At 42.8% G+C, this 15,739-nt stretch overlaps 1 protein-coding gene across 1 annotated transcript in view; it reads right to left on the bottom strand.

Moving 5' to 3' along the window:
- Nucleotides 1–11,071: 11,071 nt before the first annotated feature.
- ANXA13 (annexin A13) overlaps nt 11,072–15,739 on the bottom strand; it is a 42,913-nt gene continuing 38,245 nt past the window's right edge. The window contains exons 11-12 of the mRNA XM_039853816.1: nt 14,145–14,257; nt 11,072–11,652 (exon numbers count right to left, since the gene is read on the bottom strand). Coding sequence (XP_039709750.1) covers nt 11,533–11,652; nt 14,145–14,257 — 233 coding nt within the window. The 3' untranslated portion in view covers nt 11,072–11,532. The remainder of the gene's footprint in view (nt 11,653–14,144; nt 14,258–15,739) is intronic.

Genomic DNA, 15,739 nt, shown 5'->3' with positions numbered 1-15,739 from the left:
GCTCTCTTTCTGGCTTAGTTTGATTTCTGTGGATTTCTGCTTATTTTACAGAAGGAGTGTCATCTTTCTATTGATGCTGAAGTTTTTGAAAAAAATTTCTTCTAGACATACTCTAAGTCTTCAATATGGTGTTTTCTTTCCTTGTCATGCAGTATTTTTCCACAGCCTGCCTCTTTTTTTATTTATTTGAGTGGAAAGATTTATCCAGACCCAGTGATGGTCAACTAACAGATATATAGCTTACCGTTGGAACCACTAACTATCACTTTGGGTGCTATTTGAATATCCTTCTTACATCTACAGTTGGAAGGTTGGGTAATTGTTTTTCCCACTTCCTAGCTCCATTCCCAGGGGTGCAATGGCATCCCTGAAATTTGGCCCTGTAGAATTGAGGTGTGGTTTTTCTTCTATCTCGATGCTTGAAAAACTAAAACCCACAATTGTCCAATAAATGCCCCCAACTAGCTCTTCCTGTCTTCCCCACAGCTTTCAAAACTTTATGCTGACTCCACTCTATCCTGAGGATCCAAAGTGACCCTGGCAGGGACACTCCCCATCATCTTCAACATCTCATTATGTTGCTCACTTGAGAGTTGCAGTCTCTAAAAGTATATGGAAATATTTTGTGAGGTGAACATGTTTGCGTAAAACTGTATTTTGACTGCCTCAAAAGTTATCACCCATGTAGTAGAAGATACCTGGCCAATTTTCAGATTGGCTATTTTCTGGCTCTTTGAGTCAAGGAGCAGGAGTGTAGAAGAAATGCACCCTCTCCTTACTGACTTTCAGAGAACTGGATCTCCTCTCTTCCATGAGATAAAGCATAAATAGGTCACTCACTGTTTCTCTCAAACCAATTGTATTTGTTTCTGCTATTGGGTTGGTTCTGACATTGGGCTGTAATCAGTCCTACTTTTCTGAAGTGCAGTTGAGTGTTCGCCATTCCTCGTAAGTCATTTTTGGTGGGAAGTAAATGCTATTTTGCTTTAGCCTCACATATCATTCTTGAAGTTCAGTCTTCAGAACCAGCCAGGGCTTCGGAGCCCTTTGGATAAAGACTTCCCTTGCTGTCTCTTTTTTTTTTTTTAGTTCTATACCTGAATAATTAAAGGTAGGAAAAAAAGAGTGATCCAAGACAAACATGGTGGATTTGGTAACCCCCATTCCTAGGAAAGCTTGCCCAAGTCTCTAGGGCTTTGGGTAAGGAAGTAGGAAGTATCCGCTTGTGTTTTCCATTCCAATGGTCAGGCCAGCACAGGCCATGGCATTTCAGACATGAGCTGGAGATTGGAGAGAGTCTACTATTTAAACTCTTCATAACACCTAGTGTATTGTCAGTTGCCCAAAGGCATTGCACAATATTGGTAGTAATTATAGCAATCAGAAATCTTCCATTCCACTCGGAGAATGTGCACATTATTCCTATTGTCATCTCCATAATTTTCTCCAATACGAGTGGCTGGAGGGGACTTTCTCTGTTTGTGACTTCCAAAGTAGAACTTTATACAGTGGAAGTGAGGGAGTGGCAAGCCGATGACATGACTGAGATTCTCAGTTGTCAGTGGAGGCTCCTCCAGAAATGGTTGTATAAGAACAGTAATAAGGATGATCTTTTCTGGAATTACCAGGACATAGTAACTGATTATTTCATTCCAGCACAAAATTAATGAAAAACTCCTATGCACCTAATATATTCCTTGCTCATGGAATGTATTTGAAGAGACAAAGATCTCATTTTTACTTGAGAAGCACCCCTTCCTTAATCAGAGAAGATAATGAATTAGACAAAAATGAGGAGGAGAGTGCAAGGGAGAAGGAAAAAAGACTTTTCCAGAAGATGTTATCAAAATGCGAATCATCCCTAGAAAGAATGTTTCAGTCCTGAAAAGCTCCTTGGAGTCTGAGAAGGGACACCTTAGACAGGTAAATAGAGCAAAACCAAACTGGGGTTGCTGGTGGTGTGTGAAGGTGGTGCTTTCCTTAGAACAATGCTTCTGGGATGTTGAGGAATTTCTGGGCAGAGGTGGTCAGACTTGGTGTTACCAATGAAAGGGCAAAGGGAAGCATGTGGGAGACAAACTGGTTTGCTTCACAGCTACGCCTGAGGATGTCCGAGAACCTTCGAAAAACATTTTCTTCCTCGCGGCACATCATGCAAGGAGCTCAGATGTGATGATTTAGGCAGAACAGACCTTTCCCGCTTGACATTTTCTCATAAACGTGTTTCATGTGGTCTCTCCCCAGGCTCCGTTCCGCTCCCACTCCCCTCGCCACTCTCTCCCCATCTGATTTTCTCCTCTCGCTCGGCCAAGTTATTTCTGTTTACAAAACCACTATCCTGTTATCTCTTCTATTATCACTTCCTAGGAGGAAATTTTCTGGACTTAACTGTTTTGGCCACCAGATTTCAGCCTTATGCCTTCTTTCCTTGCGAGCAAGGAGAGAGCAGAGAGCCTCACGTACGGAGGCGGAGCTACGTTTTCTCCAGGTGAATTTTCTTGTTAAACCACGAGTCAGCAAGTCATAATGGCCATTTTTCAGAACGGTTCATTTCCAACTGTCATATAAAGGAAGAAGAGCAGTCTTTGAATAGACCTAGCTCTGCCACTTCAGCCAAACACTGTCACTTATGGGTCTGGTACCTCTGAGCACTTTCCCTCAGGAGTGTTGCTTAATCCTCCCGATTATCCTATGAGGCAGGTTTCATTACACTAAAGTTTTCAGTATAAGGGTGCCCAAATGTTGCACAAGAAATACTTATGCTAAAATATTTTCTTGTTATCTGAAATTCAAATGTAAATGTATACCCTGTATATTTATTTGCTAAATCTGGCAACCATCCATTAAGCCCATACCACAGATGATGTTACGTGAGTTGCTTGATAATTGTCCTTCCCTATCTACATCTTTCAAGCAGTCAAAAGAAAGAAAGAAAGAAACCACAGTTTAAGGTAAATGAATGTGCTCTGGTCTCCCAGGCATTTGCCATTTCATTGGACATTTTCACCTGTTGTCAGGAGGTCCCTGGCAGCACTTAAATTCAGTACAGGGCATAGTGGTGATCTGAAACTTTGATTGAATCCCTACCGGAATTTCGACCTCTTTGAAAAAGGGACATGACAAAGCAGAGAGCCCAGAGGCCTTGGCTCTCACAGCCATGACCCACTCTGGCTTTGGCACCAAGTCAATCTATGAGTGAGGCCACCTCTGTTAATTCTTTTATGAATTTTAGTTTCTTTATTGAAAAATCAAGAGCAGGACTACTGACCTTCATTCTTTGCAGGGCCATGTCATGCGATGTGGTACATCATCTGATACCAGACAGACCTGTGTTTAAATCCCAGCTCTGCCACTCACCAGGTAACCTGTGGCAAGTTAAGTAATCGCTCTGTGCTTTGGTTTCTTCATCTATAAAATGGAGATAATGCTAGCGCAAAATGGAATGAGGGCCATGTGGTTTTGACATCAGCTCACTAATGAATTCTTTCATTCAAACGAACATTTAGCTGACAACCTAGTTGACTCCCCCTATAAACAGCTCTGGTCAGGGGCTGCAAATAAATGTCTAGCTCTGTTCTAAAAGCAATTGGGGCACCAAAGAAGCAGAACACCCAATCTGTGCCCCAAAGGACTAACAAAGGATCTCATGGGAGGTGACTAGTTTTATTCGGGTGAAACAACAGGATGGTAGAATTAATAATGTGATGAATTAGTTAATGATGTAATGATGTGATGAATTAAGTGCAAATTTAGGCACGATGCTAAGGAGGTGTGAACAGTAATAATCATGCCATATGCTTTATATCCATTGCAATTTACCAAGGGCATTCACAGACTTTTGAGATGAAGTAAAGAGTAGTCAGAACAAGGAGAGGCTGGACACGAGAAGCTTCTTGGAGGAATAATAGATTTAAATTGGAAAATGACACCTTTGGTGGGAGAAATCCAAAGTGCAAAAGTAGGGGAGCTGGTGTCACCAGCAGAACAACAGGGAAGTCAAAGTGGGGGCTACAGGGGGACTGAGGCTGGGGCCTTTGCTCTTGCCGTTCCCTCCGCTGGAATGCTTTTCCCTCAGATGTTCACATGGCTGGCTTCTCAATGTTCAGGACTCAGCTCAGATATTATTTCATCAAATAGACCTTCCCTGACCACCTAAAATACCTTGCCTCCCCCCACCTGTCTATGTCACATCACCCTGTTTTTTCTATTACAGTTTTTGTTTTATGAAATTATTCCATTTATAATATTCCATTGTTTATTCTTTACGTACCCTAGCAGAATGTAAGCCTCATGAGAACAAGAACATTAGGCCTGTAGTAGGTGCTCAATGAGTATTTGCTGGAGGAATATCTGAGCAGGTCGACAGGGCCCCAGAGGCTAGCCTAAGGAATTAGGATTTTATAGAAAATTATGGGGGCTTCAATAAAACCTATATAGAGGTATACTGAATGTCCCCAGAAGGACACTTTCGTGACAAGAGTCAATGAGTGAACCTTCTTTCCTCTTTGCTTTTTCAAATGAGTCTGGAGGGAGATAGGAGTTTCTGGGAGAGTCCACGAGTGAGGACGAAGCCTGAGTTTCGGAGCCTCCACAAACTGTGGCTGTGTTAGGGCAGCGGTTCTCATCTAGGCTTCACATTAACGTCCCTGGGGGGAATTTAAAAATTCCCAATTCCCGGGCTGCACTCCAGTAACATCCAAATCTCTGGGGAGATTCTGTAAGCTGTGCAGCCAAGGGTGGGAACCACTGTGCTAGACGCTATTCACATCTCTTACGGACTTCAGGCATAATTAACTAGCGTGTCTTAGTCACTGGGAGAGATAAAACACAAACCAACAGCTTTTCTCCTGATCTGCCTCCCAGACACCCTGCCCAAATGTGGAGGGTAGCCAGCTAAGTTCTTGGGTGTATTTCTGTATTCGAGAACCTGTTTGGAACTAGCTGAACATTTCCCTCCACTGGGGGCACCAGTTCTGGCCAGGCCCTGCATGCCATCTGGACAAAACTTTATTCTGAGGGCTGGTTTCTGGCCACTCTGGGTGGGCTTCTGTTCTGCTGGCCCCATCAGCTGGCTCAGCCCCAGCCTTCACTTTTGCTGCCCCATCGCCCAACTTCTATTTCTCATGTCCTCAGCAACGCTGTGGACCGAGAGTGATTACTGTGGTTGTTATTATTTACATGTCACATGGAAGATGCCAAGCTGAAATTGCCAGCAAATCTCATGTTTCTACTCCCCAGCTGGCCCAGGTTGAGGGGGCTGTAGAAGGCAGGTGACCTGAGGTCTCCGCCTGGGAAAGGGGCTGTTTAAACTCCTTTACTCTTGAAACTTGCATTAGAACTCTTAAAATTTGCATTTGAAACTGTTTTTGCTGAGTGTCATCTCTTCCCCACATCTTCTATATGCCAATATCTATGTTAACCTTCAAGGGCTGCGTGTGTGATGTGACCTCTGATGAAACTGAACATATGGACAATTATCTATAGACCTGTTTCTAATTGGACTAATTGGGATAGAATTAGTAGAGCTGCATAGAGACCTGCTGCTCCCTTCTGGGTTCCCAATGCCAAACAAAGAAGGCAAGGAATCAGTCATTTGGGTGATTGATGCCCCGAAGCAGTTCAAGACCTATTTTGCTTATTAGTCAAATCTCTACTAGCCGTCTTTCCCCCTCCTCCCAACATTCCCTTCAGAATGTGCTTTTCATGAATCATATCCACGTGTCTTGTTTTGGAAACCATGAGTAACGGCTGTAGACATAGCATCGAACCTCCCTGCTCCTCAGGCACCCTGAGATTTATAGTGCTCAGGGTGACTAACCAATTGATTAGCCTTTCAGTTAACATACATGTTGCATGAGTTATTTGTATTGACACCTACTACGTGTCAATTCAAAAAGGTCCTATTGGTAGAAATATATATACAATGTGTATTTGTTTGTGCCAGACCCTTGAAGTGAAGGAAATACTTGTGTGGAAATGATTTTGCTTTTCTGATTCTTCTTCTGGTCATACCTTTTCCAAAGACTGGTTCTAATTTGAACTGGTTTAGTAGGAGTTTAAAAACAACTATTCTAGTCAGGGTAGAGTACCCAACTAGTCTAGTAGGGTACAGTGCTAAGGATTTCTCATTTAAACGGCATCGAGATCCTACGAGGTTGGTACAAATAAATACTTTACTTACACATAAACATAGATGCTGTTGCTGTTGTTTTGGTAAGCTCAAAATGACACTGAATAGGTGACTTCTAAAAGCATCTCTTGTTAGCAGACAGAGTTGCCCCATTTGTCCTAGATGGGGTATTGTTCTCATCAACGAAGGCCCTTTTGCTTTTGGTCCCTAAGTAAAGCAGTTTCTGAATTATTATCAGCCCACTTTACATGATGAGGAAGCTAAGTCTTAGGAGAGCAAGGTGGCTTCCCAAAGTGACACAGCCTTGTGAACGGAGCCGCCAGGAGCATCTCCTTGATCTTTTTCTCTCCTCGGCTCCTGCTCTTAATCACTGCACAGAAGGTTAGGTATCAGGAGATGCAGAAAGTAGTGGTGCTGCCTTGGAGATCTTCGGCCAGAAGAAATGCCTGTGTGATCATCATAGACAAATTAGTGTTTCAGAAGAAAAAAAAATGTGTATATAGTGGAAACCCTCTTGTCTGACGTACTTGAAAAGGGCAATTAGCCATTTTTTTAAGCTGAAAGTAGAGAATCATGCAATAAAATGTACATAACTTCATTTTATTTTACATATAAAGCATTCAAGTGTATATTGGTTTCTGGAACTTTTCTTTGTAAATGAGCCACTGACAGGCATTCAGTATTGTCATTTATTCTTTTTATTTTAAATTCAACGTACCTCTATCTAGTCTTTCTAGGACATTCAACTTAGCTTTCAGAGAAACAAGAAGTCTTTCTTTTCGCACTTCTAGTTAATTAGCTTGTTTAATGTTTAATTCAATTATGTAATTACAATAGTGAGCACAATAGGTATAAACAGATTTGGGAATAAATGCAATGCACTCTTGCAAAACACGTGCTCCATCAGAAAGAGACAGGGCTTCCTACCCAGTCCCCCACCAGCTGCCAGCCTTCAGAGCATCTAGGATATCAACCCATAGACTCTGTGGGGAAGATAGGGTGTGTGATTGATCTGGCAAGTAGGTTAAGTGAGATTCAATTAAAAGAGGTTCTACTGGTAGAAATACACATACAGTACATATTTATATGTGCAGGTCACTTGAAGTGAATGAAATATTTGTGTAGAAATGATTTTTCTTTTCTGATTCTTTTTACTTCTGACCCAATCTTTTTCAAAGACTGGTTCTAATTTGAACTGGTTCAGCAGGATTTTAAAAACAACTTTGATTTTGTTTTCAGTAAAAAAAAAATAAAAATAAAAATGTATACTTGGGTTGGGTTCAGAGTTCAGTCAATTAGTGTGTCCATTTTGGATTGTGAGTCATATTATCTGGGTCCACATTACTCATAGTAAGAAATGAGTCAAAACCAGTGTTTTTTCCCTTCTAGCTCAGGGTTTAAAAATACCTCAGGCCTCTTTTGTCCTGAGACTTCCTTGTTCTAAGCAATCCTGAAGTGGCAGTTATTGGGGACCAAAAATCATTAGCAGGAAGAGACTGACATGAAAACCCACCATCTTGAGTCTGACGTTGAAGGTGGTCTTTCTTTCTCTTTCTTTTGCTTGGTATTTATGTTAGCTGAATACATTTGAGCTCATTGAAAGTTGGTTGGTTACCTTAGGAACAGAAGACATCAGTATTTCTGGTTTAGTCACACAGAAACCAGGAAGCATTCTTTTCGAAACTTAAGATTAATTCCTTGGGTACTGGGTAGTGGAGGTATGAGGACCACTCAGCCATGACCTGCCCTTTCTCCCTAGACCTGGGCCACCCAAAATGGAAATATAAGTAGTGGCACATGCAGGGCACTGTGTGGTTCCTTTGATTCTTCCCATGGCTCCTTTTTCTAGGAGCTACTCTTCCATTATCTTGTCTCCTTGTGCAATTTTCAAGAAGTCAAAATACCCCTTCTACATGAACCATGTGGTATTGGATGAAAGTTGAAGACATTGTATGAACTCATGTCTAACTCAATATAGATTCAGATGGACCTATGTCTGTGTCTATACCTATATCTATATCTTTGTCTACACCTATATCTATATATGTATAAATAATTATAGATATGTGTGTATATGTGGCTTAGTATACACAATTGTATTTCCTAGCTCTGTCCACTGAGTGGACCCAGAAACAATGACACCCTGACAGCAATGAGCACACCAGAGCCCAGAACTTGTTTTGTAATGCCAGCATCCAATAAAAGAAACCAGCGCTCTTTGGAAAAATGGAAGATTCTAGGACTTGGGCAGAGACTATGCAAGATGAGCCTGGAGCATCTTGTATTGCCAGAAATTAGTGAAGTCCTCAAGAGAAAAGTGAAGGGATATGTCAAAGGGACACAAGAGCCAACTGAGAGAGCTCCCAACAGACAAAGCTGGAACAATTTGAGCAACAAAATAAATAATATAGTATTGGAGTATAACCCAAAGTACCAAGTGAATATTCTTAAGTCTATACTAATATAAGTAAATTATTGAATAAATAAATAATGGGAGAACAGGCAGACCTCCTAGATAGGAGAATCCCAAATAATTTATGTAGAATTCTCCACTCAAGGAGGTGGACCATAACTCCCTACCCCTTAAGTGTGGGCCATAAGCAGTGACTTCCTTTTAATGAACGCAGTGGGGATACCTGACAAACACGACATGAGTTAGGTGATTAACATCGACATTGACAGTGATAGGTCATGGTGACAGCTTGTACCCTTGACATGATGTGATGGGAATGGCATTTTACCTCTGTGATCTTCCTCCTCCAAACCTATAACCTCAGTCTAACCATTGGAAAAACATCAGACAGACCCAAATCGAAGGACGTGCTACAAAATACCTGCCCAGTACTCCTCAAAACTGTCAAGGTCAACGAAAACAGGGAAAGTCTGAGGAACTGTCACAGTCTACAGGAGCCTAAAGAGACTTAACAACTAAATGTAATAGGATATTCTCATGGTAACCTGGAAGAGAAAAATGACATTAGGTAAAAGCTAAGGAAATATGAGTAAAGTATGGGCTTTATTCAATTATAATCCATCAGCATTAGTTCATAAATTGTGACAAATGTACCATATATTATAACATTAGTGCTATGGGAAACTGGGAGTGGGTTACAGGGGAACTCTATGTAATATAATCACTTTTCTGTACCTAAATTTTACAGAAATAAAACAACAACAAAAGAAGTTTATTTTGAAAAATCCTCCCTGGCCATTTATTTTCTTTCTCCTGACCCTATGTCTCTCAACATACTGGTCATGCCAAGACATTGCAGTGACATAAACAGGCAGCCTTGCCTTCTTGAATTCAGGGCAGCCTTGAATTCAACATGGCAGCTCTTGCTTCTTGGTATGGTGAGCCAAATATCACTTCTGGTTTTCTGGGCACCCTTATTTCTTGGCTTTTCTAGTTTCTGGGGGCTTATCTGTGGCATTTTTATTGACTCGAATGTGGGCTGAGACATAGTTTGCTTGCAGCCTGGAGGAGACCTGAGACCTGTTTTGGTCTCTCGCTGGAGAAGCCAGACTCCACACCGTGGGGCAGGGACGCATTGCTCAGGATGTCGAGAACAAAGACGTTAACATAACTTCTTAATCTGACAATCACTATTTTATACCCACTAGAAAGACACACTGTGACATGTATTCTTATACTGAGTGTTTGAGCTATTTGCTATACGTTGTAATCGTATACCTCCAAAGTGATTTTCCAAGGCCCAAATGTTCCTCACTCACTTACACATCTTCCGTGACCACCGTTGCCCAAAGGACTAGGCCCACGTTTGGCAGGCAAAACCATAGCCAGCGTTATTCAAGCATACTCTTCAGCAGCCTCAACACCTGCCTGCCCAACCCTCCCCTTCCTTTTACCTCATCTGTGCCCCAGGAGAATGTATTTCACTGCTCCTTTAATGCTTCTGAGTCTCTGCCCATGCCCTTCTTTCTTTGTTTCTCTGAAGATCTTCTCTGCATCCTGCAAAATCCATCACAAATGTATTTCTATGAAGCATTCCCCAGTTCCCCCAGGCAAAGCTGCATGCTCTCTCTCCTTGTTCACGGGGAGAGCGTTTCACATGCTCAAATTCTTGCACTTAAAGCATTCTGTTGCATATTGGAGGTATCTGTCTATATTACTGGGCTGGAAATGAACTGTCCAAGGTGTAACCGGTGTTCGACTTATCTTTGTATCCCCAGAGCCCAGCACAGAGATTGACAGATAGGAAGGCATTAAGTAGGTGAATGAGTACAGACCCGTTACCACATACTTTCTGTTATTTTTCCAAGAAAGGCGGTTAGCTGTATGATTTCTGGAGTCAACCAGCCCTGCATTCAAATACTAATTCTATCACTTGCAAATGAGTTTAGCCAGGTTCCTTAATGTCTCAGTTTCCTCAGCCGATAAATTGGAGTAATATTAACCTCCTAGGACTGTTGGGAAGGTTAAATACAAAAATATGGTACTTAGCAATGCCAAACACAAATAATCATCCAATGAGTGATAACTGTAATTATTGGACCAAAGTGTACATGTTCTCTTGACAGATCCTTCTGTGTCTAGCAACATGTGGCTATGAGACAAACATCTTGGAAGAGAGATTCTATTGGTGCAAAACCAATCCATTTGAATCAGACCATTGACCCTGATCCTATTGGCCCTGTGCCCAGCCTAATTGTATTTGAAGACCAGATGGAAGACTTAGGTGGGTCAAATGTCTACAGAAGGAAGAAAAACCATCTTAAGCAGGTAACAGATTAGTAAATTTTTCCTCTGGTCGTATTTCTCATAGACAAGTCAATTGTTCCCTTGCTGTTGACCTTGATTACTGTCCTTGATGATTATTACTAAATATAACTTTGCATTTCCCAAATATATTTGAATTTTACAAGTCATATATTTCCAGGACAAGAGCCAAAACTAATCAACCCAGTCTTTGGAAAAGCATCTGATGGAGGCATAATCCACAACTTTAATTAACATTGAGGCTTTGAAATTGAGTAACAGAAGGAAAACTAATGAACTAGTTAATTTTGTCTTCCCCGTATCTTAACCATTTAATCTTTACCTAGAACGTACACACCCTATTCAATACATATTCTTCTAAATGGTTTTTCATCAACTACTGTTTTCCGTTGTGCTTAGAAAGCATTTAGTCACCACACTAAAAGAAAGTTAAGAGGCAGCCCAGATACTTGCTAAGCCAGCATTCAAGTGACCTGCCCAAGCGTCTTGAGGCCACAGTGTTTGACTTAAACAGCCTGGCCTGGCAGCAATACTCAAGCTGCCAAGAAAATAAACCAGGACTCTTGAAGGTTTTTTTGTGCTGGAGTTGCATTTGCAAATCTGGTTTGGAATGGGCTCTCGACAAAGGTGATTCCTCCCTTGTTCGCCTTCCTCTCTGGCTTGTTCAGTGCAAGAGGGCCACCAGCAGTCTCTGGAAGTCTCCAGAGGTGTCCGAGCGAACCATGTCAGAGAGAGACTTCTGATATTTCTCTTGGAACTTTGCTTTGATCCCTTGAAGGTCCACCTGTAGGAAAGATGACAACTGCAATGGGACAACATTTATAGCGTGTTCACCATAAACACAGGCAGGCACTCTCCTAAGCTTGTCTTTCTCGTTTGCTCATTTATGCCTCCAAACAACTGTTAGAAGTAAGGGCTACTATTCTTCTAATTTTGTGAAAGAAAAGGAAAGCTGAGTTGAGCTCCGCAAAAGTTGCAGAAGTGTGTGTGCACGCGCGCGCGTGTGTGCGCGGTGTGCATGCGGTGTGTGTACACGCGCACACATGTGTGTCTGTTCCAGTAAAACTTTATGAACACTAAAACTTGAATTTCCTATGACTTTTATATGTTGCAAAATATTATTTTCCTTTTATTTAAAAACGAATCATGCTTAGGTAGCAGGACTGGACAAAAACACAGAGATTTGAAATAAAGCTTTTTTTTTTTCTCGTACCCTGATCAGCAAGGATATTAGTGCTAATCAACAAAATTCAAATGAATATTGATTTATAGGACTTATTTTGAATCTAATTATTAAAAGCTTGAGAAACCTAGCTGCTGGAAGTGAGGAGACTCAGAAGAAAAACAAATTAAAAGATTCTTCTGCTCTCAAAACTCTTCCAACCACAAAAAAAGAGATAATTCCAGATGGAACGTACTCACGAAAGAAGCACAGTACTTTCCTTAACCGAGAGTTTTGTGGTAGTTTTTTCTTTATTTTTTAATATAAACGCTACCTTGCTTTCTAGACAGACCCACGAACCATCGCTCAAGTTTTTGGTTCTTTTTTTTCTCCTGTCCTGATTAGAGAGCTGAACAGGAGAGAAAAAGATGAGAACAGGAAAAGGTGAGAGAGTGAAGAGTTGTTCGAAGTGGATTCTGAGCAGCAGAGAGAGGGGTCTGTCCCTTTGCTCCCCGGCTTGTGTGCTGTTTGGCTGGGGGAGGGGCAGAGTGGAGGGGGCTCAGTGTGGGGGTGGGGTACACTGAGGTTGTGTTCTAGCTTTATGTGGCTTTGAAGGATTACAGGTTCAGGCCAACTACATCTGGCTGGGCCTGACACATTCTGAGGGAATGGCCCTCAGGTGGAGATGACCCAGGACACGCGGTCAGTACTGAGATGGGCAGAGCCTCTTGGAATAAATACGCCATGGCCCATGTGGAGTGAACACGGAGCCCCGAGGAGCCCTCTAGACCCATCCATCCCTTGCGGTCTTTTAGGATCCCTGCCTTGCTTTTTGCCAATCTGATGCTTTGAGCACCTTAAGCCTTTGGTTGGGGGTTGAGTTACTAAGAGACAGAGAGACAGAGAAGTCAGAGACCTGGAGGGATAAGGGAAAGAGAGAGATTCGCAGCCAAGGAGCAGAGAATGAGGACAGCAGAAGGATGGCAGAGATACTGGGGAAGGGAAAGAGGGAGGAGAGAGAGACATAGACTTTAAGAGAGAAAGCAATGTATGAATAGTGGAGGAGGAGGAGAAAGAGGGGGAGGAGCAATTCCAGGAATAGGAATAAAAACAAAAGAACAGGCTTGTTGCGAAGTTATATTTCAAAACAGTGTTAGATGTTCAGTATTATTTGTCAAAAGTCGTGGGCCAGCATTTGGGCTGGTATCTTTTCTCTTTCATTTAACAATTTTCGGAGGGAAGATGTCTGTGGTTTTCAAGTGCTCCGTTGCACTTCGTTCTCCAAGGCTTCTCCTGCTGTGGACAAAATGCCATGTCCCCTTTCTTTTGTAATTTCTTCTATGCATAGTTCTATATTCCAGAGCATTTGCTATGACTCTTGACAGCTGCTCCCAAGCTTTTGGCGACTCACTTCCCTGTCCCCTCCTTATCCTCATGCATTCTCAAAAGGGGACAATGTCATTCTCAACGGGGCAAAAATGGGTTCTTACAGAGAGAAAAAAATCTTAATCTTTTTGTGTAGGAGTAACCATATGGGACATAAACAGATATGTGGTATATCTGTGGGGTTAATTTCTTGAGGGTGGGATAGTGATTAGGAAAAAATTAAGTCCAAAAACCTCCTTAGTGGGGATGATCTGTCATCGAAAAGAGGCTGAGAAACATTGTCTTGTGCCGATACGTGTCTTGTGCAAAATTATGCTTCTGAGGTGCGTTTAATTAAATAAAGGCCCAGCTCAGGAGTGAGAAAATTGTTTGCTTATTGTCTCTGTTGCTCAGTGACCTAGTCAGTCGCTAAACTTTCAGGGTCTCTGTTTCGTCTTCCTTAAGATGGAAGTGAACGTAGCTGCGCTACCCAGAAGGGCAGCACAGGTCCCTTCTGCACACTGTCACAAGCCTTCTGGAGCCACAGATGACAAAAATAGAAGCAGTGCTCGTCATATTTTTACAAAAAGAAACAGGTTGAAGCATAGCACAGGGTCTTCCACAAAGTCTGGAAAGGTAAAAGCCGTCTCTGTTTTACTTTTTCTGTAAATAAAAAACTCTTCGTCGATGACAACTGTGGTGGTAAAAAGAGTCTGCCGCCCGCCGCTTTGGAGTCGAGTGTGTCTTACCTCGGCCCTGGTCACAAAGATGTGAATTAGCGTCTCCTCGTCGGTCCCCGCTCCTGTCATGGACTTGTACAGACGGTCAGCAAAGTAGCCTTCCTGGTCCCGGGCACACCTCACTGGGCAGGACAAAGGAAAAAGGAGTGTGAGCCCGTCATGTTTTATTGAATACCAAGGACACCTTTTGAAGGAACAGAGATGGCTCTGAGTGTCACCTCGCGGCCTGTGGAGCTGACTGGATTGTGAGGCTGGTGTTCGGAAGGGGCGGGCTTCACAATGTTGTGTCATGGGTTCTGGAGGATCCAGGACACCTGGATTCTTCCACCAGAACCAAGTCCAAACCCCTTCTGACAAATAAGACCCTTTCCTGTTCCCCGAAGGCCACGTGGCCGTCTTCTGCAAAGGTCTCCCTGCAAAGTTCATGATTCTCACCAGCAGAAATAACTTTCACATATAAACAAAACCTCCAATGCTGGAGGCAGGTCCAGAGAGGAGACAGACTGGCCGGCAAGCTCGCTGTAATAAGACCTCATAATCTCGAAAATTCGCTCGCTTGGACTGTGGCCTGCTCTCCTGTGCTAAACTACCTTCCTTTCCTCTGTTTTCCTCACTGAGTTTGTTTTGGGAGCCTCACCTCTGGGTCTTGTCCAAGTTCCCCACACTTAGTTTGTGATCTGGGGTGCGAGCTGGACGAAGTGTTTGATCCTGGCTACAGATCGCCTTCCTACAAGGCTGCTCGTTTCTCTTTTCTGTCCCTCCCTCTGCCTGCCAGCCTCGATCTAATCCACGAATTAATGAAGCGTGGTTTCCACTCACCAGCCAGGAGACAGGGTGCATCTCTGCTTGTGGGGATCAGCCATTGTTTCCCTCTCCCCCCGCTCCCGGTCTCATATGGGTCCATATTGATAACACTTTTTGGGGGGAATGAACCATTTACTCTTTAGGTTGTTGACATTTATCTAGAACACTTCACAATTTTTGATGTTAGTGATTAATAACAAGTAGTTAATTCATCACAGCCTTAATATGTCCTGTGAGGGAAACTCCTGTTTTCTAGGTAATTGCCCATTTAATTGTTGTTCACGATGAAGGTTGGGAGACAGATTGAGCGAGGCAGAGTCTAGGTTGCGAGTCTGTCTCCTCACAACCACGAGAGGGTCAGCGGAAAAACAAAACCCAGACCCTGGTGTCTGACCCCTTCAGCCTGAGAACAACGCCAAAGCTGCTGAATTGGTGGAGGTTGTGGGGGGAACCCGTCAGTTTGAGGAGTAACATATTTTGGACTCACTGTGATCCCCAGACGTTCTGAGCTGGTGACATCACAAGGTTTTCCTGAAGGCCCTCTTCCGTGCCTTCAGCATCTTACTGATGCTGAAATGACTGTCCGCCTAGGTCTCTGTGCTCCGAACCAAATAGGTGTCTTCTCCCCTGATGTTCCTACTGTATACAATTTATGCCTGGTGAACACCCTTTCTTTTTAGCAACAGCAGGAACCCCTCAGACGTTTGGGTGGGGCTAGCTGGGGAAGATTTGGGCATAAAGGTGGGGCGTGGAAGGCAGGGCAGCCAGGTCCTAGTCTCTGTCCATTGCTCTCTTTAGTT

The sequence above is a fragment of the Pteropus medius genome, unplaced genomic scaffold (assembly GCF_902729225.1).
Source record: "Pteropus medius unplaced genomic scaffold, Ma_sr-lr_union100, whole genome shotgun sequence".
NCBI lineage: Eukaryota > Metazoa > Chordata > Mammalia > Chiroptera > Pteropodidae > Pteropus > Pteropus medius.
The sequence above is the reverse complement of the archived record's forward strand: the minus strand, read 5'-3'. Positions and strand labels throughout refer to the sequence as shown.